Here is a 24,234-nt window from a genome sequence, read left to right as displayed (position 1 = left end):
GGCTCGGCTGTGGGGCAGGCGCTCCAAGGAGGCTGACGGGAGGTGGATGGGGAGGAGCCACGTGCCAGGGAAGACGCGTTCCCACTGGCAGCTTATGGAATTTTTGTGAATCAAAAACATGCTTCTGTTAAAAAAAAAACAAAGTAGAGATTTTTTTCCCCAGAAGCTTGTGAATTAACTAACAAATGAGATCAGCTTGTATATTTTTGTTTCTGATTGAAGCTGCCAATTTCGCAGTCTTTGACAGAAGAGATTTCAATACAGAAGGAGAGTAAACCAGAGTCAAGGGCAGTTGCAACGCTGATTCCAAAGCATATGTCTGCAGACTGTAAAAAGAACGGGGAGTGACACTGAAACGCCACCGTGCCTCAGTAAAGAACGCTTTCTTCAGCACATTACAGGGTCACAAACCTGCAGCGGCGGGCCTGAGGGTGGCCAGGGTGGACCCCAAAACATCAAGTGCTTCATGGACGAATAAACTTCTTTTCACGGTATCCACAGCTTCTGCGAATCCATGTGTAACCTTTGCTGCATTTAGAGATAACTATTACTCTAATTTCCTACTTGCTTAGAGCACTGACATTTACAATTTCTGAATAGGCATCTTCTTAAGGTTGAGGTGAGTGTAGATTTCAGTATCTCCTGCTTATTGCTTGAAGAAGATTTCAGGCTGCAGACTAAAATGTCCTTTCTTCCTTTTAAGCAGCATGGCAAAGGTACAAGGGGTTTTGTAATAATACTCTCTTCCAGGTGCTGAAACCAAGGAAGAAAATGCCATCAAACACTAGGTGTCCATGTGGGGACATGTCTTCTCCATTCAGTCCACAATTTTCTTGTTTTGTTTTAAATGCACGCCAGGCACATTTGCCCTGGGAATATAACAGAGCAAGACAGCTGGGCTTCCCAGTTCCAGGCTGTCACAGTGCAAGACCATGGGTCTGAGTGGGGTGCCCTCGAGGGCAGCCTGGACATCTGTCTGGGGCGGCTGTGATGCCACACACTGGGGGGACGTGGCCAGCACCCTGGGGGTCAAGAAGCAGGACGCAAACCCACCCCGTGGAGGATCAGCTGCTGTCCTGTGTGACCCCACCCCTTGGAGGGCAGGCTCCTGTCCTGTGTGATCCCAGCGTTTGCCTTCCTGTCTGTGACGACCCAAGCCTTGACTACAGCTCTTTTCTGTATGTAAACCACAGTGCTCTTGGTTTCCTCTGCACGGTGTCACTGATGGAGGGAACTGTGGTGCGCTGTTCCACCTGGAGGTCAGAGCAGCCTGCGGGCGGGCCTCTGAGACTCCTTCCTCGGGTCCAGATTAGCGGCAAGTCTTCACCCAGAAACGAGCTCCCAAATTCTCCCCTTCCCTCTGGACACGTCTGTCAGGGACCAGACGATTTGATATTAAGATTCATGTTCTTATTTCACAAGTGACCTTCCTTTTATTTCTCTGTTTTATTAGTGTTTGGAAGCTTTATACATGGACATGAGCCTGTGCACTTGAGCCTTGAACAACGTGGGAGTCGGGTGCCACCCGTCCACGCGGCGAAAAGTCGAGCCTAACGTGCAGTCAGCCTTCCATGTGCGGTTTAGAAAAACCATCCATCTTTACCAAATGGGCCTTTTCTGGTTTCTGCCTCAAGCACTTCAAAGGCCTCAGGCCTTGGGTGCTTCCACACAGCCCAAAGTAAATGCTGACTTCTGACCAAGAGCTGAGGGTGTGGGTCAGCTCTGAGACCGACTCCTCCACACCCCGTCTGAAGTGACCCCACCTCTGTCCGGACGCTGTCCCCTATCCCAGCACACGGGGGCAGGGCTGATGGGCGTGACGAGTGTCCAGCACGTGGACTGACCCAGGAGGCTGCGACCGTTCACTGCATCACTGTCAGGTGCTGGCTTGGTCTCGGGCCTGTGACAGGCAGGCATTTGAGGAATGTTGCTGAAATAAATTCTTCATTGACGGATGTTGGGGTTTGAGCATTTGCCAGCCGTGAGCCTGGTAAATCTCTCTGCCTCATTGATTGCGTATACATCAGACGCTGTGGTTAGATTCGAGAGAGTGTAAGAAAGGCCCTTGGGAAACCGTCAGTCACTACAGAAACGTGTAATATTGTGTGGGTGAGCATGCTACTTCATTCCCGTTCACCAGTTAAGAATGACAGGGCCTGCGTGTGACTGAATGTTCGCAGTGGGAAGTCAGAGAGGAGCTGCCTCGTGGGCTGGCACGCCCGCCACCCTCGGCACAGAACCCACTGTGGTAGCAACGCTGGGAAAGGCAGTGTCGTAGGCTGTATTTCTGTGTGCACTCGAGCCAGGGGCCAGGGGACCTTATCAGCTTCATGAGTGACCGGGGAGCAGGCTGCTCATGACCCACAGCATTTGGAGCCCTCTCCCGTGAAGGACGGTGGGGCAGGCTGGGTGCCTGGGGCTGGGATGCGCAGAGCTTGGCAGGGCTGGGTATTGGGGGCAAGGCTGAAATGCCCTTCCAGCCTGGGGAAGCCTCCGTGCTCACGGTGACCCTCAGCTCCATGTGCTTCTGCTCATCTCCTCCAACAGCTCCCGGAGTGTCGGGCCGGGAGCTCTTCCCCCAGCAGACCCCAGACAAGACACTGCAGCATGGTCAACACACATGTGGAGGGAGACCCTGGTCACCGGAGGGACCCCGTGGGTCTGGACCGCCAGTCGGGCAGAAACAACAGAGACAGGAAGAAGGGACAGAAAGTGAAGGAGGCGGGGGGAGATGCCAGGGCCCAGGATGGGAGAAGGGGACCAGAGCTGGTGCTGGTCCCAGGCTGTGTGACGCTGGAGGGGGGCTACGCTGGAGGGGGGCTGCACTGGAGGGGTCAAGGCCCACGTTCCCCGTGTGCTCCCAGTGTGTTCCCAGTGTGCTCCCGGTGTGCTCCCGGTGTGCTCCCGGTGTGCTCCAGGTGTGCTCCCGGTGTGCTCCCGGTGTGCTCCAGGTGTGTTCCCAGTGTGCTCCAGGTGTGTTCCCAGTGTGCTCCTGGTGTGCTCCCAGTGTGCTCCAGGTGTGTTCCCGGTGTGCTCCCAGTGTGCTCCCGGTGTGCTCCCAGTGTGCTCCAGGTGTGTTCCCAGTGTGCTCCAGGTGTGCTCCCAGTGTGCTCCAGGTGTGCTCCCAGTGTGCTCCAGGTGTATTCCCAGTGTGCTCTAGGTGTGACAGAGGCAGCTGCCCCCATCTGTCCTCCCACCAGGGTTGGGCAGCCATCGTCCACCTTGTGTCCCTGGAACTCAGGGAACGGCGTGACAGGGAGCATCCGCTCCTGAGCTGACCAGCTGCACGTCACCCACCCGGTCAGTGTGATATTCATTAAAACTCCAACTTTAGATGTTGTGTCTGCTGATGGAGGAAACAACCAAAACAAGCTCTTTGAAAGAATAAAACATCAGAATTTTCTTTCAACTCTGTTGTCTGCTTTGACCTACTTAACATAAAACGGACTTCCTCTAATGTTAACTACGTATTCTGTACAAATCAAAGGTGAAAACAAAATACAACACTTTTGCTCACCTCCAGATTTCTCTAGCTTCTGGTGGAGAAAACAAAAAGAGCCTATGAACATTTATTTCTCTCCTCTGTTCTTTTAAATCTTACTCCTACAGCAGCAGCTACAGACAAACTCTTCCACTCCCCTGCCTCTGATCTGGCTGGGGAGGATTCCCAGGAAGTGCAGTGCAGTCAGCAGGGAGCCTGTGGAAGGGCTGGGGCTCCAGCCCCCGGGACACCAGCAGCCTGGGGAGGGGTGGGGCCTGGGGCACTCCAAGTCTCACATCTCCCATGTTTATCACAGTCCTTTACAGATGTTCAGGCAAAAACTTCCTATTTATGCATTAGCAAGGACTTCCTGGTGGCTCAGTGGTAAAGAACCTGCCTGCAACGCAGGAGACCTGGGTTCGATCCCTGGATTGAGAAGATCCCCTAGAGGAGGGGATGGCAACCCATTCCAGTATCCTTGCCTGGAGAATTCCAAGGAGAGAGGAACCTGGTGGGGTCCATGGGGTCACAGAGAGTTGGACACAACTGAAGGGCATTTAGCAAGTAACTACAAGTAAAATTTAAGTCTCTTAAATATTAATATTTTAATTAATATTAATCAAATATTACTATTTTAAAATAAAATAATAATAAGCAATATTATTTAAATATTGCTATTTAAATCTGTCTCTTTGAATAACTCTGCCTATTAAAGCAATCTGATGAGCACATTTTCCTTTTAAACCAGATCCACTCGGTCATGGAGCATGCTCCAGGTGGCGGTTGGAATTGCTAACGCAATTCCAATTCACAGCCACCTGATGCCTGAGAAGAATCACGGTTGCTTATCTGCCTGGTTAACTGACTTCCTGACAACTCAGCCAGCAATCAGACACTGGCGATCAGACGGTTACTCAGGGTTCCAAGAGAACCTCTCCAATCCTGTGCACAGCCCGCATCACCCATCGAAGGGTGGATTCGAATGCAAATTACATGTGCCCTGAAGGAAACTTCAGGTTTCAGAGCTTTGCTAACAGCACTGTTAGCTGAGAGAAGTAACTGCAGAGGCCTCTGGAAAAAGAGGGGGCCTCTTGGTGCTGGGCTCCCCTTTCATTTGGGCACATGTGGTTAGGAGCCAAGAGGACAGGAAGGGCCCCAGAGAATTCCGAGGTCACTGTGTCCGCACCTGCCCGTGCCTGTTGTTGCCTGCGGTGTGTTTCACCCACACCCCAGAGAACAGATTCGGTTCCTACAACCAGGCTCCCTGACATATCCAAGGTTTAAAGCTGCCAGTGTGGGGAAAGCTGGTGAGCTCATGCAAACTCATTCCTGGGCCCCACTGGCCGCTTTCAGATGGGGAAACGTTGCTGTGGGAGCACACGTTGTAGCCGTCACTGGATCCTGCAGCCTCAGAGGCCCCCGGGACTGGCCCGCCACACTCCAGGTCCTCCCAGGATGCTCCCACCAGCAGCCTGCAGAGTTGGGATAACCCCCTCACCTGCAGAGCAGGGACACCCCCCTGACCTGCAGAGCCCGGACGCCCCCCTGACCTGCAGAGCCCGGATGCCCCTCTGACCTGCAGAGCCTGGACGCCCCCCTGACCTGCAGAACCAGGTCGCCCCCTTCTCCTGCAGAGCCCGGATGCCCCCCTCACTTGCAGAGCCAGGATTCCCCCACTCACCTGCAGAGCCCGGACGCCCCCTTGACCTGCAGAGCCTGGACGCACCCCTCACCTACAGAGCCCGGACGCCCCCCTGACCTGCAGAACCAGGTCGCCCCCTTCTCCTGCAGAGCCCGGATGCCCCCCTCACCTGCAGAGCCAGGATCCGCCCACTCACCTGCAGAGCCCGGACACCCCCCTGACCTGCAGAGCCTGGACGCCCCCTTCTCCTGCAGAGCCCGGATGCCCCCCTCACCTGCAGAGCCCGGACGCCCCCCTGACCTGCAGAGCCAGGACGCCCCCTTCTCCTGCAGCACCGGGACCCAGCCCTCACCTGCAGGTAGTGGCAGGGCCGCAGCGGCGGCTTCAACTCCGGGGGCCCGGGTGGCTTGTCCAGGTGCAGGGAGCTCTTGCGGTAGGCCTCCTTGGCCTGGCTCACGGTGAGCGTGGACCAGGAGCTGCGCTTCATGTACTTGGCGTCGGGCGTCAGGGCCAGGCCCTCGCAGGCCGAGCACTTGACGTCATTGTTGCTCTTGGAGGTTCTCAGCGAGAGGTCCCCGAAGGGGCCGGGCAGCGCGTCGGGGTAGCAGCGGGCCAAAGGCTCTGCGTGGGGCCGGCCGAGCGCGCTGGAGGCGCGGCAGGTGCTGTCACTGTCCAGGTTGTCGTCGGAGCCCCACCAGCTGCCCGGGCCCCCACGCGGCCGGCCCTCCACCTTGCGCTCGCGGCTCTTGCTCCGCCGGCCATGCTTGGCGTGGTGGCCGTGCGCGTGCTCGTCCGCCCTGCCGTCGGCCCTGGTGCCGTTGACGTGGCCTTTGGACGAGCCCTCCAGGGAGTGGGACTTGGTGAAGAGCTTCTGCACCGAGTGCACCAGGTGCCGGATGCGGCCGGGGCTCTCGCTGCGCTGCTCGGCGGCCGCGGAGGCGCGCTGGTACTGCAGCGTGTGGAAGCCATCCCGGTGCAGCGGCAGCTGCTTCTCGAACTGGTCCAGCAGGTTGGCCGGGATGCGGTTGATCTTGGCACCTGCGTGGGCCACAGCGCAGTCGTCCCTGCTGTCATAGTGGGAGCTATAGTGCATGCGGGGGAAGGTGCTGCTGGACACGTGGTCGCCCAGCACCACAGGCAGCATCACGCAGTCGGAGTGGATGGAGGTCCGCGGGGAGCAGCGGTGGTGCTCCAGCGGGCAGCTGTCGGCAGGGCTGAGCAGGTAGGGCGGCCGCGCCTCGGGGCCGTGGTGCAGGTGGCCTAGCTCGCAGTCCTCGGGCGGCGTCAGGCCACATGTGTGGCCAGAGCACAGCGGTGGGTTCCGACTCCCAGATAAGCCCTTCATAGTCCTTGGTGCGGGGGAGTACCTCTCTTCATTGAAGTGCGGAGTCGGGGACCATGAATACTGCTGGTCTGTCAAGAGAACACAGAAGCCGGGTCAGAAGTGGAGCAACCCGGAGGGAAAGCCTGTGTGGACACCCCCGTCCACACGGGGACTGTTTTTATCCCGGGACCACTCCTGATTTGGACACTCAACTGAATGGTCATTTTTTCACACCACATGGACAGCTCCAAACTCCAGGAGTATGAAGAAGAGTAACCACTATTCCCCAGGGTGGTTCTGCAACTACAAATACTGAATGTCACAAGTGGTAATCAGGTCTTGGCAGTAAGATTTGGTGGTGTTAAGCAAACAGTTTGGGGGAAAAGAGTTACATTGACTAGATTTGAGAGCTGTAGTTCAGTTTAAGAAGTTTGAGGAATAGCACCAGCTACTTAAGAAGTGAGATAGCTGGTGGGTTGATGCGCCACACCACACAGAGGGTTGGCTGTGAGCTGCGTAAAGCCACACACTGGCTGTGCAGGCAAGAAGCAGAGGTGACTTTCTCAAGGCCACCGTCCAAGTCAATATGAGGATGAAGCCATGATGCCCTGATTTCCTGTTTTGCACTGTTGATTTTGAGCTCTACGATTCTACTCAGAAAAAAAGGTTTCATTTTGTGAATGGTGCTACTGTACGGAGACCCTCGAACCACCAGAGCTGACCTCTGCAGGATGCTGGGTTTGCCAGGAGGAAGGCTGCGCAGCCTAGTGGTTGGATCCGGGCCTCTGGACATGACTAGTTAGGTTCTGCCCCCACTGGTGCAGGACTCTAGGTGGGCTTCCATGTCCTCAACAGTGGAGGTCCAGGAGGAGGGCACGCAATGGTTACTCTAGCTAAGTTGCCATGATTGTGGTTGTTACCATTTTCAAATCTCTTGGGTCAGCATTCATGAAGTTCAGGGTTTACTGGGCTCCAGGCTTTGCCCCTCGCTCTACCTCTACTTCCTGCTGTCCTAGGATTTCTGCTTCTGTTGCTTCCAGCTGGCCATCAAAGAGGTGCAGGAGATACAGACTCCAACACAGCACAATATATGCATACGTAATGTGTATACATAATGCATATATCCACATGTAATATGTATACATTGTACACGGTATACATATAATATATATACAGTAAATACAGACTTTATAGTGTATGTGTGCTGTGCTATGCTTAGTCACTCAGTCATGTCCAATTCCTTGCAACCCCACTGACTGTAACCCGCCAGGCTCCTCTGTCCATGGGGATTCTCCAGGCAAGAAAACTAGAGTGGGTTGCCATGCCCTCCTCCAGGGGACCTTCCTGAGCCAGGGATCAAACCAAGGTCTCCCACATTGCAAATGGATTCTTTACCATCTGAGCCACCAGGGAAGCCCATTATAGTATATACTATATATATATATATATATAGCTTCCTCAATGGCTCAGCAGGTAAAGAAGTCTGCCTGCAATGCAGGAGACACAGGTGACGCGGGTCTGATCCCTGGGTTGGGAAGATCCCCTGGAGGGCATGGCAACCCACTCCAGTTTTCTTGCCTGAAAAATCCAATGGACAGAGGAGCCTGGAGAGCTATAGTCCAATGGGTCACAGTAGTACATAGTAAGAATATATGATATATAATGTAATACATACAGAAAATACAGACCCTAATAATGTACAGGCATGCTGCAGTCCATAGCATCACGGAGAGCTGGACACAACTAACTGAACAACAACAAATGTGTAAGGAAGCCGATTCTATTACAGTATGTAATACACATAAGTGGTGTAGTTCAGTTTAGTCGCTCAGTTGTGTCCGACTCTTTGTGACCCCATGAACCACAGCATGCCAGGCCTCCTTGTCCATCACCAACTCCCGGAGTCCACCCAAACCCATGTCCATTGAGTCGGTGATTCCATCCAACCATCTCATTCTCTGTCATCCCCTTCTCCTCCTGCCCTCAATCTTTCCCAGCATCAGGATCTTTTCAAATGAGTCAGGTCTTCGCATCAGGTGGCCAAAGTATTGGAGTTTCAGCTTCAACATCAGTCCTTCCAATGAACAGCCAGGACTGATCTTTAGGATGGACTGGCTGGATCTCCTTGCGGTCCAAGGGACTCTCAAGAGTCTTCTCCAATACCACAGTTCAAAAGCATCAATTCTTCGGCACTCAGCTTTCTTTATAGTCCAACTCTCACATCCATACATGATCACTGGAAAAACCATAGCCTTGACTAGATGGACCTTTGTTGACAAAGTAAGATCTCTGCTTTTTAATATGCTGTCTAGGTTGGTCATAACTTTCCTTCCAAGGAGTAAGCGTCTTTTAATTTCATGGCTGCAATCACCATCTGCAGTGATTTTGGAGCCCAGAAAAATAAAGTCAGCCACTGTTTCCATTGTTTCCCCATCTATTTGCCATCAAGTGATGGGACCAGATGCCATGATCTTCGTTTTCTGAATGTTGAGCTTTAAGCCAACTTTTTCACTCTCCTCTTTCACTTTCATCAAGAGGCTCTTTACACAAGTGTATAGGTAATACACATATTCATTTATAATATGCAGAAAATAAGGCTCTATTACAGTATACAATATGTATATATAATATAAATATGCATACACAGGAAATAGATTCTATGATCATGTATAATATGTACACATAACATGTGTATGTAATACGTATATATAATATGCACATATAGTATATAGTATGCATATATATGGGGCTTCCCTAGTGGCTCAGTGGTAAAGAATTCGCCTGCACTGCAGGAGACATGGGTTTGACTCTGGGTTGGGAAGATCCCCTGGAGCAGGGTATGCAACCCACTCCAGTATTCTTGCCTGGAGAATTCCATGGACAGAGGAACTTGGCCGGCTACAGACCATGGGGTTGCAAAGAGTCAGACATGACTGAGCAACTAACATGCATATAATACACCTAGGGAATAGATTCTATTACCATGTATAATGGACACATAACATGTATATATAAGGCATATATTCATATATAGTACACACGTATAGTGTCTAGTAAGGATCCAGTACACACAGGGAATAGATCCTGTTAGAGTGTATAATGTACACACGTGACAAGCATCTGTGATGCATACACCCCTACACAATATGTACATGCAGGGAACACAGACGGGGTGGCGGGCCCCGTGAGGCCACTGGCCGGCTCCAGCCCACGCCAGGCCCAGCAGATGCTCCGAGCCCTGAGGAGACCGGGGCAGCCTGGCGCCCTGCACTGCTGGCTCGTCTCTCAGCCTCCGGGAGCATCCTGCACTGGGTCACACCAGCGGCTGCTCTTGCGAGTCCTCTCCATGCCCCACCTCCCAGGCTGCACGCTTCCTCCAGGACTTCTTCTCTGAGACCCGGCGTCAACACCACCCGCCTCGGCTCAGACGAGCCTGGGACCCCCGTGCGCTTGTCCAGACGGGGACAAGAAGGGCACCCTGTCGGGGACAAGAAGGGCACCCTTTCAGCGCCAAGGGCCTCACGCTCTCAGGAAGGAAGCTGACTGAGCCTGACCCCGCCTCGGGGTCCAGCACCCCCCCAGGGCCGGGGGCCCTATCCCCCTCCACCAAGAGCATCCTGCTTTCTTCACTCACAGACCTGCCCTGGCGCCACCTCACGAGGCGAGGACCCGCGCTCACAGAGCCACCCACCCTGGCCCCAAAGGTGCCCCCCGGGCCACCAAGGCAAATGGGGAAGAAAGCAGACAGACACGAGGTGTCTCCCCGATGGCCACTGACCCAGTTCTCTCGATGACCCTGCAGGAGAGGCATCTCCAGCTGCCAGGCACCGGACCAACGATGCCTGTGGAAATGGGGCGGGACCCTGCAGGCCCAGAACACAGGCCCCTCCACGTCCCCCGTTCTCAGCTTGGAGAAAAGGTTTTAGGCTCCCAGGCTTCCCCAAGGCTCAAAGAGCAGAGTCAGCAGTTACTAGCTGGGGAAGTGAGAGAATTGCAGAAAAAGGAAAATGTCCTGAAGAAACGAGACAAGAGATTCAACATCAGCACAGCGATAACACAGGGTCCTGGTTGCTCCTCAGGGATGGATGTACCATCTGACACATATCTTGGGGCTGTTCTGCAGAAAACAAGACCCCTGCCTGGGTGGAGGGTGGTGACTACATGCTCACACCCCAGACCAGCCGGAGGTTGAGGTCTGAGGCTCCTGGAGCGTCACCCCTCATGTCCAGGCCGTGGTCTGAGTGTGCCCTCATGGCCAGGCCGGCCAGGAACAGGGATCTGAGACACCGTGGTCTCGGCTGGGGTGTCCCTGTCAGTAACCTGTCTGCTCCTGAGTCCAGGAACAGGGATCTGAGATGCCATGGTCTCGGCTGGGGCCTCCCCGTCAGTACCTGTCTGCTCCTGAGTCCAGGAACAGGGGGATCTGAGACTCCGTGGTCTTGGCTGGGGCCTCCCCGTCAGTAACCTGTCTGCTCCTGACTCCAGGAACAGGGATCTGAGGTGCCGTGGTCTGGGCTGGAGCCTCCCGTCAGTAACCTGTCTGCTCCTGACTCCAGGAACAGGGATCTGAGACACTGTTGTCTCAGCTGGAGCCTCCTGTCAGTAACCTGTCTACTCCTGACTCCAGGAACAGGGATCTGAGACTCCGTGGTCTCGGCTGGAGCCTCCTGTCAGTAACCTGTCTCTGTTGACTCAGGCCTCTCCACGCGCTCGGCCTCACTGAGCATCTGGCGCCACCACGCTGGCCAACACCAGTGTGGGCTCCAAGGCCCTGTCCCAGGCTCCACGGCTGCCACCTGTCAGGCTGGTCCAGACTAGGGGACGAGTCATAAAAGGGGACTCAGCTTCCCTGATCCCAGGAACCTGGGGGCGAGACGTCTACCAGGGAGTGCCTGCTGGCAGGAGAGAAAGCAGAAGTTTCCCGGGGACGCCGGGGTCGGGGCGAGGCTGGGCGCTGTCTCCTGGGGGCAGCATGGGGTATCCCCTGTGCGTTCACAGCACAGGGTCTGTGATTCTGGGCCTGGGGGCCCTTCACCCCTGGCACAGCCTCGCTCCATCCAGCGTGAGCCGCACCGTGGCCTTGGAGGAGCAGCCATCCCCTAATAGCTATACAGCGCCTGCCCGTCTCAACCGCCAAACTGTAACCGGAAAACTTGAAATATTAGGAAGGGATATTTCAGGTTCCATTACATTTTAACACAGTTAAAAACAAGTTTTCAAAGGAAATTCAGGGTTCAGCTAGTAAACAGCATGACCGTGTTCTGTAATCTAGACCGTACAGCAGCCTAAGTTGTCGTCCTATTATCGCCTGCTTTATTTTTCCATTAACGTGTAATTTAATACAGTTCTAAAGTTGCTCCATGCTAAAGAGCCAACCCATTATTGCTCCACACACGCATCACGTTTCTGCTTAATGTTCAGCCTGCAAGCGACGCTATGGCTGTGGCTCCATAAATGAACAGCATCAAAGAGAAAAGTTTAACTGAAATGAATTAAATTTGATTTTGCCACATGTTGATAACACTGTCATTTCCCCTGAGTTCAGGGACTGAATTTCCTGGTGTACGCGTGGAAACTTACACCTTACCTCTCAAAAATGAAGCAATAACAACACACTGTAATAATGTCTGAATGGAAACTTGTGACGAGGACTTAGAGTGTAGGTTTTTTTTTTTTTTTAAATAAGTCTGCATAACATATAATAAATACTGAGGGGCTGGTAATTTCTCTTTGTGAAAGTAAGGTAACAAAATGTGGAAGCATCTTGGTTTCCTCATCTCCAGCTATTCACTGAACACTTTTTTGTTATTAAGCAAAAGAAAATAGCAATTATCATCATTATGCATTAACTATCTCCCCAAATTCACATGAGGATCTAAATGCACATTTTATGGCTGGATTTCACAAGACAGTTGGCATGCCTGGTGAAAAACACATTCTGAGTTGTGGAATTAACCTTTTAAAATATGCCTAATGTGATGGAGTGCTCACCATGCTGGGTCGAGTCACAGACTTTACCCTCCTGGAAGCTGCCCCCAACCCGGGAGCTGTCTCCACCACAGGCAGAGACCAAGGCTCACAGGGCAGGTGGGCAGGGCCCCAAGGGGCTCCACACATGCAGACACACACGTACATGCTCACATCAGAGCTGCGTTGGACAGAACCCTGCATCCGGCTCTGGGCAGCTGATGACGGGGAGGGCAGAGCGGGGTCCTCTGTGCCCTTTCTGGTTAAACCAGGCTTGCAGGTTCCACATCTAGCACAGCCTGAGCCACCCAGGCTGGACACGCACTGCGGCGATGGGCCCAGGAGCTTTGGGGAAGTCTGGAGCCTTGCAGAGACCTGAGCCTGGAGGTCCTTCCCCGAGGACCCTCTGCTGGGAGCTCGCTCACACCCGAGCTGCCTGCACTTCCCTCTGATTTCGCCCCCCTCAGGGGAAAGACAGACTGTCTGCTGTGTCATTGCTGCTCCCTCACTGAGAAGGAGAACCCTGTTGGAGGGGAAATCTCGCCGAACCAAATGGAAAGAACAATCCAAGCAAGACAAAATGGAAGTGCAAAAACTTTCTCCAGTGAACCATGGTGGTGCTTGCTAAATAAAGAAGGACATCTTTTCCCAGATGAGTGAAACTTGCCAACACTCCCTCAGAAATCTCAGTCGGATCCGGGGCGAAGCCGTGTGCCTCTGGTTGGTCCTGGAATTGCCCGGCTCCCTGTGCTTCCGGGCTCTCCCTGACTCCCTCCTTCCCATGGCCCCCCAGACAGCACCAGCTCAGCCTGCCTACCCATGGGGCTCCTTGGGAGCTTCACTCACCAGGACCTTGCAGCAAAGAGCTGGGCAGGAGGGACAGCGAGAGAGCTGGTGGACCTGTCCTGAATTTGCTGTGTGAGGTGTGAAAGATGGGACCATTGTGTCAAAAAGGAGCCAGTTTGAAACCCCTTTAAAAATGTTTCCTCAAAAATTAAACAGGGAAGTTCAAGATTTTTATGCTGACAACTACAAAACATTGTTGAAAGAAATTTGCGATGCTCTAAATAAATGGAAGGGCTCCTCTGAATCCTCAAAAAAGAAAGTACAGCAGAATCGCTTGGCTATACAGCAGAAATTAACGCATTGTAAGTCAACTGTACTTCAATAAAAAATAAAGATATATCATATTCATAAATTGGAAGAACTAACACAGTTAACATGGGGATATTCCTCCAATTGATGTACAAATCCAACTCAATCACCACCCAAACCCCAACTGGATTCTTTGTGAAAATTCAAAATCTGATCTTCAAATTCATAGGGATAGAAAAAGAAAACTAAATCTAAAGCTAGCAGGAGGAGAGACAGAATGAAGCTCAGAGCTGGGATAAATGAAATAAGAAAGGATACAGAGATATATGGCAGAAAGAAACACAATATTGTAAAGCAATTATCCTCCAAATAAAAATAAATAAATTAAAAAGAAACAATACGGAGAACCAATGATACTGAAGTTGGATCTCCAAAAAAAAAAAAAAAAATCAGTAAAACTGACAAGGCTTTAGCTAGATGGAAAAGAAGAGAAGCACTCAAAATCAGAAACAAAAGTGGCGGATGACCTAACCTTATATAAATAAAAAGGATTGAAAGTGAAAGTCGTGTCCGGCTTTTTGCAACCCCATGGATTGTAGCCGGCCAGGCTATGCTGTCCATGAACTTCCCCAGGACAGAATACTAGAGTGGGTAGCTTTCCCTTCTCCAGGGCGTCATCCCAACCCAGGGATCAAACCGGGGTCTCCTGCATTGCAGGCGGGTTCTTTACCAGCTGGACTACCAGGGCAGCCCATAAGTGTACTATGAACAACTAAATGCCAACAAATGAGATAACCCAGATGAAACGGACAAACTCAGAAACACACAAATCACTTTGAGAAGAAACAGAAAGTCATGACAGAACTACAAGACAGAATTATGCAGCAGAGCTTGCCACAGTGAATTCTCAGCAGAATTTACTACAAGTAGGGAGATGGAATCAGGAACCAGAGATCGCCCAACAATGAGAAGTTCAGGACCAGATGGCTTCGGGGTGAATTCTACTTAACATTCAGAGAAGAATTAGCACCAATCCTTCTCAAGCTCTAACAAGAAATTACTAGAGGGAGGAAGACCTGTTAACTCACAAGTCCAGCAGCACCTTGGTGTGGCGGCCACACAAAGACATCAGAAGAAAAGAGTTACAGACCAATGTCTGTTAAGACTATAGAAGCAAAGCCTCAACAACATACTTAGCAAACATAATCCAGAAGCACAGAGAAAGGATTACACACCACGGCCAAGTGGGATTCATCCTGGGCACGTGAGGATGGTTCAGCTTAACAAAAATTGACCACCGTGTGACAACATGTTAGTACTATAATACAGGTGTTGCCGAACTGGCACTTGACAAAATCCAACACCATTGCAAGATAAAAACATTTGGAAAGCTGGGAATGAAGGCGACTTCCTCAATATGTTGAGGCAATTATGAACAACCCACATTCTCACTGGTGGAAGGCTGAAAAATATACCCCTAAGATCTGGAACAAGACAAAGCTGCCCACTTTTGCTGCTGGAAGTTCTAGCCAGAGCAATCAGACAAGAAAAAGGAGGAAAAAGGCATTCAAATTAGAAAGGGAGACATAAAGCTATCTCTGCTCATGGATGACATGCCCCTACATACGGACAGTCTCACGTCGCTTTGGAAAGCTCTTCAAAAGGTTAACCATGGAACAACTGTGTGACCCAGGAATTCAAATCTGAGGTGGTGCACACCCCCAAGAAATAAGAGTGGATCCTCACAAAAACTTGTACATGAATGTTCACAGCAGCATTGTTCATAATAGTTTAAAAAAAGGAAACAATCCAAACTCCCATCAAACAGATGTACAGAAGTGGTTATATTTGTCCAAATGGAATACTGTTCTCCAGTGAAAGCCAGTTAAGTGTGGGAACGTGCGACAGTGTGGGTGGGCCTTCAGGACACTGTGTCGGTGGAAGGGGCTGTCACAAAGGACCACGCGCCACATGATTCCACCATATAAAGTGTGCAGAAGAGGCCAGAGAAACAGAAACGGCTCTCGGGGCTGGGGTGGGGGTGACCCCCAGGGTTCAGGGTGGCGAAATGTTCTAACAGTGACGGCAGCGGTAGTAGCACGTACCTGTATGGCAGGTGACACATCCCCGTACATCTCTTACAAGTTAATTTATATGGTAGAAGAAATAAAAACACAACATTGAATATATACAAAGATCATTTTAAAAACTTTGCTTCATGTGTTTAGAACTCAGTAAAAGGCCTGTTTAGTAAAGTTTAGGAAAACAATGCTTGTTTGTCCTAAATGTCCTCTTTCTCTGGGGCAGGATGGGCGTGAATGAGGCTGCATCCCCCACTGACTTGACTGCCTTGCGGCTCAGGGCCAGTCTGGGGTCCACCCCACACAGCTCAGACCCCACACAGCTCAGGGCCAGACAGGGGTCCACCCCACACAGCTCAGGGCTGGTCTGTGGTCCATGGATGGTCACGTGTCTCCTTTTGCTCCTTCATTTTTGAAAGTTCTCTGATCGTGATTTTCAGTTTGCATTTACGTTTCATCAGTATATTTTACAGGCTTTTGTTATTCACACTTTGCATTCTTATAAAACGAGATGAGGTATGAATTAGTGGATCAATGAACTTTAAATGGTTTGACAATGTTAACTGAAGTTACACAGTAAAGGGTTGAGAGCTGCTTAACCGCCTGCCGGATGAGGATGGAACCACATGCGCGTGCTCGGGCCCTGCTGGGTCCGGAACCTTCCTCACTCACAGGGAGCACTGTGGGTCTCCTCTCAGACGACAGAGGTTTAAATCCTGAGGGCAGAACCCAGTTTCTGGAGGCAGGGGTTACAGCATCCTGTGGATCTTGGTAGGAAACACATGTGAGGGAGCTGCCCTTACCCATGGTTGGAGGGCGGGGAGGGTCACAGCGTCTCCATCTCCGTGACCCTGCACATCGGGCGCCCCCAGAAAAGGCCTTCCTTCCTTGTAAAGAGCTTCATCTCATCATGTGTGAGCCTTACAGAAATCAGCACAGGGACTGAGACCAATGGAATATACTTTTCACTCCCCTGCCATTCCCCTCTGGTCCCCAGGGAACCTGGGGTCACAGAAAGGGCAGGTTTTCTGGCTAGAGGGCACGGCCTTTCTGAAACAGCGCCGTCCGGGGAGGAAGCACCCTGTGGATGTAACAGGCTCTGAGCGTGCTATAGAGCCTTTCCTTAGTGAAGAAGAGAGAAACAGAAGGCACAACTCAGCTCAGAACCAGGAAGGAGAGGAAGCTGGGAGCAGAGAGGAAGGTCCAGGCAGGAGGGGAGCTCTCGCTCCACCAGGGGCCCAAGGGGCTGAGCTGTCTGCCCCATGGAGGTTCTCCAGGTTGGGCCCAGGTTCCCCAGCAGGGGAAGGGGGCAGTTCTCTTCCCTCCGAGACCCTGTTTCCAGTGCTGCCCCATCATGCCCCCTCAGACTGGGCCCCACTGGCCCGCAGACCCCTGCAGTGTTCTCTGCCGGTGCCGCCTGAGCCCAGTCGGCCCTCCTCGGAACCGGGCTCAGCTGCGGCGTCCATTGTGTCCACCCTCCCTCACCCCAGAGCCACATGCCAGCACCCACAGGGCACCGGCTTGGGTCAGGGGCTGGCCCCGCTCTGAGCAGCTGCGTGGGAGACGCTGGTTTCAGGGGACACAGAGCATGTGAGCTAACACAGCCTCTGAGGTCCAGAGGACTGCGTGCAGCTGGCAGGGCGTCGGGATGAGACAGACCAGGTGGTGAAGGAGGGTCAGGGCCCCCAGGTTAAAACGTGCACAAGCCCTGCTCTGCTGAGCCCCACTGCTTTACCCCCTGCATCCTTCACTCGGGCCCCTGAGATCTCATCCAGGACAGTGCTCACTGGGCCCTCGCCTGCTCTTGGTGCCGGGGCCCCCGAGCTGACACTCACAAAAGGCTTAACTCTGGAGGTGGACAAGCAGGGGTGGAAACTGCCCAGGTGCCACGGCCGTCACGCCCCGGCAGGGCCCCAGCCTGCCTGGGTCGAGATGTGGCTACAGCACACATGCAGTCTGCAGCCTGCCTCCCGGAGGAACAACTCACCTCCCAGCCGCTCTGTCCATTCACAGTCTGAGTTGGGGCCCTGGGGCAGGATGCAGCAGGCGTGTGCAGCCTGCAGTGCCTGCGGGCGTCTGGACCCACAGGTGCACCAGCAGGGGCATCCAGGGCGCCACGGGAACTCCTCAGAAGCAGGCCTCGTGCTGCGCCGCGGCCGCCTCACGCCGGGGGACAAAGCATCGTGTCGTACAATCACGTCAAGGACGAGCACAACCCCCGTACACTGTGTCCAGTAAAACCACCCACCGCCTGTTCTTCCAACGAGGCACCTTTGGACAAGACCCTGAGGCACAGCTGCCTGACTGTGTGTGACTGGCCCTAAACCTTGCTTCCTGGCATCCTTCAGAGGGTGGGGCCTGAGGGAGGCTCCTGGCCCAGTGCAGCATGAGGCCAAGCCAGCACATTCCACTCGTTGATGATGGAGACAAGGAACCACACTCTTTCTCGGGGATCTGAAGTCTGGACAGTTGAAGACAAGAGTTCATCAGTGCAGCAGCAGAGAACTGGGGGTGTCCCAGCGCTGTGAGGGGTACCCAGGTCCCAGGGTGTGATGACCAGAGCAGCAGCACCTCACCCATGCTGCCCTCCTCCTGGAAGGATGCTCGGGCCTCCTGTCAGCAGCAGTGGGGCTCATGCTGGCAGGGCCCTGACCCCTGACCCCCATTACCTCTCCCACCAGCAACGGGGCTTGTGCTGACAGGGCCCTGACTCCTGTGACCTCTGCAGCAAACTGTCTTTCTGAAGGTGACTTGAGGCAGCCACTTCCTGTAGCCAGAAAGGGCTTTGTAGACGGGACACTTGGGGATGAGTACTGCGCCTCATGCAAACAGAAGAACACGGCTAACCTGCAAACCAAACTGACCAAAAGGAGGGTTTCATGCATTCGAACCACATCTCAGCTAGTATTGCACGTAGACGCTTTAATGTCCAAGCCCCCAGGGAAGTCCATCAGCTTGCATTTTTTTAAATCTTAAGGTTTGCTCCACTGTGTATCCTGCATGGTGCTGATTTCTCCCATACACACCCCCTGCTGATTTAACTTGGGCCTTTGGTCGGCAGTTTTAATCAATAATTTGTAACGCAGGCAGGTAGTTTTTTTTTCTTACTCCTTCTGACTTCACATATATCAAAGTTCTACCTTAGAAGAATAATTGCACATAGATGTCTTTTGAATGGACAATATCAACACAAGGAGTTTTCTGATTCTAAACGCAGATGCTGGGCTTCCCTGGTGGCTCAGTGGTAAACAATCTGCATGTCAACACAGGAGACACGGGTTCGATCCCTTATCCGGAAGATCCCACATGCTGAGGGGTGACCAAGTCCGTGCACCCCAACTAGTGAGTCTGTGGTCTGGACCCCGGAAGCCACAGCCAGAGAAGAGCCCGCACACCACAGCTAGAGAAGAGCCTGCACACACAGCCAGAGAAGAGCCCGCACACCACAACTAGAGAGGAAGCCCGCACAGCACAACGAGAGAGGGAGCCCGCACACACAGCCAGAGAAGAGCCCACACACCACAACTAGAGAGGGAGCCCGCACAGCACAACGAGAGAGGGAGCCCGCACACCACAACGAGAGAAGACGCCTGCAGACCACAGCTAGAGAGGACGCCCGGGCACCACAGCCAGAGAGGAAGCCCGGGCACCACAAATAGAGAAGAAAAGCCTGGGCACCACAGCTAGAGAGGAAGCCCGGGCACCACAGCCAGAGAAGAAGCCCACAGACTACAGCTAAAGAAGCCCAGGCAGCAACAAATACCCAGCACATCCAAAATGAACCAATAATAAAATTGTCACAAAAATAAACTCAGGTGATGAAATCTTAAGCTATTTTCCAGAATTTCACCATATTTTTGTTCAAGCACTTATGGAGAGCAACCACGCTGGCAACCAAGTTGTACTTAATTGCCAAATGACTTCTTATTTATGGGTTAAATAAATAGCTTTTAGACAGATCTTTATTCTTCACGAAAAACAATGGCTTCCAAAGCACAGGAAAAAAGCAACTTCTGTCAGTTGTAAATCCAATCCCTTACTCATGAAGCTGACAGTCATTTCTGACTCTTTATTAGAAAATACGCCTGTGAAACAACGTGCAGCTTCGCAAAAATAATTATATTTGCCTCTCAAGTCTCTTTCTCCTTGAATTCCTTCGATACAAATCAGATTCCTTAATTTAAATCAATCTCTTTTACATAGTTTTTTGATGATTACCTTATATTTCTGCCTCGACAAAAATTTATAGCCTGTCAGAAATGTCTGTTGCCAATTCCCAATGTATATATCAGAATCCAGCAAAAAGAATGCTTGTTTTAAAATAATTGATTTTTGACGATTATTTCATAAGTGATTTTGAAATAAGAATTCACGGTAAATTTTCAGGTAGGGTTCATGACCACCTTAAAAGACTCAACTTATAAACTTGAAGTTTTATGAAAATTAAATTCAATTTAAGATTTTACATGATGGAAACTCATAGTGCAATCCCAGGTGTAAACATTTTAATTTAAAATCCACGCTCTGCACTAGAAAGCAGCCAGGACAGGATTCATTTATCACAAATGGTGCTGGCAGTTTCTAGGAGCAGACCAATCTTTTGCTAAATCAAAAGATTCAGGAGGTAGCACCAATGTGGATTCAGGCCATTAGCTCGTTTTTCCCCAGGATCAATGACTACAAGTGGAGATTCATTAACAGGGACCTTTCTTTGGGGCAGAATAGCTCATGTGAGAAGCTTAGAGAAGGTCCCTGCACAGGTGTAGGTGGGTAGGTGGGCAGGGCCTGAAGCCAGGACCCCGGCAGGTACGTGCCTGTGTTCTGTGTGACTGGGTTTCCTTCCTACAAAGATCTGTTTTCAGAACCTGAGTAGAACTGAACCTTCTTTTACTTCATTACAAGTCGGAGAGAAAAGTGTGTCTATAAACCAGCCACTCCTTTCTGCTCATTTAGAAAATAAATGAAAAAAGCTGAAGTTGAGATATTTCTGCACGCTTCTATACATCGAATAGGTGTATTAATGATTAAAACCAGGTCTTGTGGCCAGGAAGCGGCAAAGTATGAATCGTTCACTACGTGAGGGTGTTTATGAATTAGTGTGAACTTCTGGGACATAAGTGGGGCAGAATCTTTGAAGCCAGAAGAACATTTATACCCAGAGCTGGGGAAGCAGATGCGCAGCATTCTCCAGAAGGAGCAGTCTTAGGTGATGACGTCACTTCTACACAAGGGTGTTTCCCGTGATATTAGAAAGTCTGTCTCAAGTTTGCTTGTTTATTTAAATGCTGACACGCTCCAATAAGGATTTGATTTGGTTTTACAAACAGAAAGGAGAAAGGGAAGTAAAATTAAAAAATTTAAACATGAAGCAAGAGAAAGGACGATAGGAAAGCTGCTGGGGCTGGGTGGGGGGGTCTCCCACTTCGCAGCCCCTCCTAGCTCGGCTCTGGCAGCGCGCTGATGGCCCCATTCTGTTGCCTGTGTGCCGGAGACGCATCTGGAGGGGAGGGTCCCCAGCGAGGCCGAATGCAATGTGACGGTGTCCTGAGAGGAGGAGACCAGGACACAGGCAGGTGTGGAGGGACGACCACAGGAGGAGAGCGCTGTCCAAACGGCTCGGAGACAGGCCTTGGGGCTGCCCTGCGGCGCCTCCATCTCCGTGTCTAGCCTCCAGGACGGGGAGGAAGAAACGCATGTGCACTGGTCTGTGGTGCCCACTCTGGTCCACACTGCCCGCCCAGGTCCAAGTGTCTGCCCTGGTCCCGGTGCCCGACCAGGTCCACGGTGCCCGCCCTGGTCCACGGTGCCCACCCTGATCCATGGTGCCCATCCTGGTCCCAGTGCCCGCCCTGATCCACGCTGCCCGCCCTGGTCCACAGTGCCTGCTCTGGTCCTGGTGCCCGCCCTGGTCCACGGTGCCCACCCTGATCCACGGTGCCCATCCTGGTCCTGGTGCCCGCCCTGATCCGCACTGCCCACCCTGGTCCGTGGTGCCCACAATGGTCCTGGTGCCCACCCTGGTCCACGGTGCCCACCCTGATCTGCAGTGCCCGCCCTGGTCCACGGTGCCTGCTCTGGTCCTGGTGCCCGCCCTGGTCCACACTGTCCACAATGGTCCTGGTGCCTGCCCTGGTCCACGGTGCCCGCCCTGATCCGCGGTGCCCATCCTGGTCCTGGTCCCCACCTTAGTCCACAATGCCTGCCCTGGTCCATGGTGCCCATCGTGGTCCACAGTGCCCACCCTAATCCGTGCTGCTTGCCCTGATCCTGGTCCCCACCCTGGTCCCGGTGCCCGCCCTGGTCCCGGTGCCCACCCTGGTCCACACTGCCCACAATGGTCCTGGTGCCCTCCCTGGTCCACAGTGCCTGCCCTGATCTGTGGTGCCCACCCTGGTCCATAGTGCCCACCCTGGTCCCGGTGCCCGCCCTGGTCCATGGTGCCCACAATGGTTCGTGCTGCCCACCCTGGTCCGTGGTGGGCACCCTGGTCCCGGTGCCCACCTTGATCTGTGCTGCCTTCCCTGGTCCTGGTCCCCACCCTAGTCTGCAGTGCCCACCCTGGTCCATGGTGCCCGTCGTGCTCCATGGTGCCCACCCTAGTCCATGCTGCTTGCCCTGGTCCTGGTGCCCACCCTGGTCCTGGTGCCCAACCTGGTGCATGGTGCTTGCCCTGGTCCTGGTGCCCGAGCCGGTCCGTGGTGCCTGCCCTAGTCCGTGCTGTCTGCCTTGGTCCTGGTCCCCGCCCTGGTCCTGGTGCCCGCCCTGGTCCATGCTGCCCGCCCTGGTCCGTGGTGCTTGCCCTGGTCCTGGTGCCCGCCCTGGTCCATGCTGCCTGCCCTGGTCCTGGTCCCCGCCCTGGTCCGCACTACCTCCATGCGGCCGCCCGAGTCCCTGGGATGGAACTTTAGGCTCGGTACTCTCAGAAGCACAGCTTAGGGAGGAACCAGTCCTTCTCTCCTTGACCCGGCAGTGTGAGCCCAGGGCCCGCCCCAGCCTGTGCCCAGGCTCTGAGGAGGCTGCCTGAAGAGGCCTGTAGCTGCTCACGGAGTCCAGGCTCCAGCCCAGCCTCAGGGCTCAAGGCCAGCGCGGCCCTGCTGCCCAGAGGCTCCCCACCCTGGACAGCCCCCTTGGCCGCTCCTGCCCACTCCCTAGAATACAGACCTGCTGGAACAGCAAACCATCCCAGAGATGAGGCAGCTTCCTGCCGCCGCCACAGCCTGACTTCCCTCTCCCCAAGCCCCGAACAGGAGGAGACCTGACTCCACCTCCGGGGTCTGCAGCCTGGGCCCAGGTTTCCCACAACCTGGCACGGTCTGTGCGCCCTGCTGAGGATACGACTCCTGAGCCGTGAGAGGAGTCCAGCTCCTGACTGAATGCGTTCAACTGAACTGTTTTATTCAGCTGATTCATTCAACAGATTCCTTTCAAATCCCTAAGTTCGCGAGGTGCTGAGAGAGGCTGGCATGGATATGCGCTTGGGGTCTCGTCTTTCATCAAAGGGCAGACGCGGGTGCTCAGGAGCCATGTGTCCCTCCTGCTGGAGCCGACCCGGCGTGGAGCAGAGGCCTGGAGCAAAGGCACTGAGTCCTGCCCTGTGGGGTCCGGGTGCTCCCAGAACTCTCGGAGCCTCTGTGTTCTGAGTGGCCTGGATTCTGCCTCGGGATCCTGCAGAGCGGGGCTGGTACCCCATGTCCTTGCATCTTCTGCAGGCGGCTCCACAGCCCCGTTGCGGGTCTGTTGTGGAACACCCAGGACGGCTCAGAGACCCCGCGGCTGCCGTGCTAGGTGGGGGCTGCCTGCAGCCGAGTCTGTGTAGTCTGAGACTGCAGGCTGGAGATGCTGCTGACGACCGGGTCCACTCTCCCTATGGGCAGGAAAGCACAGAGGCCGTGATGCCCCGACTGTCCCACTGAAGGGTCGTGTCTTAATGTTCTGGGGTCCCTGAGAGCCCGGGGGGACTGTGCCCTCCCCCAGCTCATTCTGTGAGGGGCCTCTATGGGGGACAGTGAGGTGACCTCCAAGGTTGTCCTGCTGGTCTCTGGCACTGCCTGGATGCCAGCAATGCTCACTCCTTGGACAGCCATCTTTCCTTCGCCTCAGCCTCTGTATCCCACACAGTTATGGTAAAGACAGAGGAGAAAGTACAAAGCTGTACCCTTCTCTGCAGAGCTAGTCTTCGGTGTTTTGTTCCAAAATTTGTCACATCATATTTTTCACACAAGACTACAGGAAGGATAAATGATTGTTGTTTGATAGTTAATATGATTTATTTGTTTGGGAAACATTTAATGCCATAAAACCTGAAAGTTTTTGAATTATTATCCAGAATAGATAATTTCCATCTTCTCATGCTGCTTGCTCATTTTTCTTCTTTTTGCTCAAACAGAAGCCTCTGCACTGCACTCCCATGTTCCGCTGGCTGCTTACCCTGTTACCTAAGTCCTAATGACAGCCACACAGGGAGGCATTGGTACCCTTGTACTGATGGGGGGATCTCCCGGGGACTAGAAGTGTGCTGGTGGCCACAAACCCCGAGCCCGGGGCCTTGTGTTCTCAGCACCTGGTATGAGCTTCCTACGTGTTTACCGGCCACACCAAAGGAAGGTCCCCAAGATTACTGTCCTGAAGTCTGACTCTCTTGACC

General features: G+C 53.1%; 1 protein-coding gene across 2 annotated transcripts in view; it reads right to left on the bottom strand.

The window, feature by feature from the left end:
* DLGAP2 (DLG associated protein 2) overlaps positions 1-24,234 on the bottom strand; it is a 637,838-nt gene that overhangs the window by 85,216 nt on the left and 528,388 nt on the right. For both annotated transcript variants that reach the window (XM_086379875.1, XM_086379876.1), the window contains one exon: positions 5,476-6,536. In XM_086379875.1, coding sequence (XP_086236001.1) covers positions 5,476-6,536 — 1,061 coding nt within the window. The remainder of the gene's footprint in view (positions 1-5,475; positions 6,537-24,234) is intronic.

Source organism: Bos grunniens, chromosome 27 (genome assembly GCF_055505025.1).
Source record: "Bos grunniens cultivar Pamir isolate PY7600 chromosome 27, Bosgru_T2T1.0, whole genome shotgun sequence".
NCBI classification, from domain to species: domain Eukaryota; kingdom Metazoa; phylum Chordata; class Mammalia; order Artiodactyla; family Bovidae; genus Bos; species Bos grunniens.
Note: the sequence above shows the minus strand (reverse complement) of the source record. Positions and strands in the feature narration are given on the sequence as shown.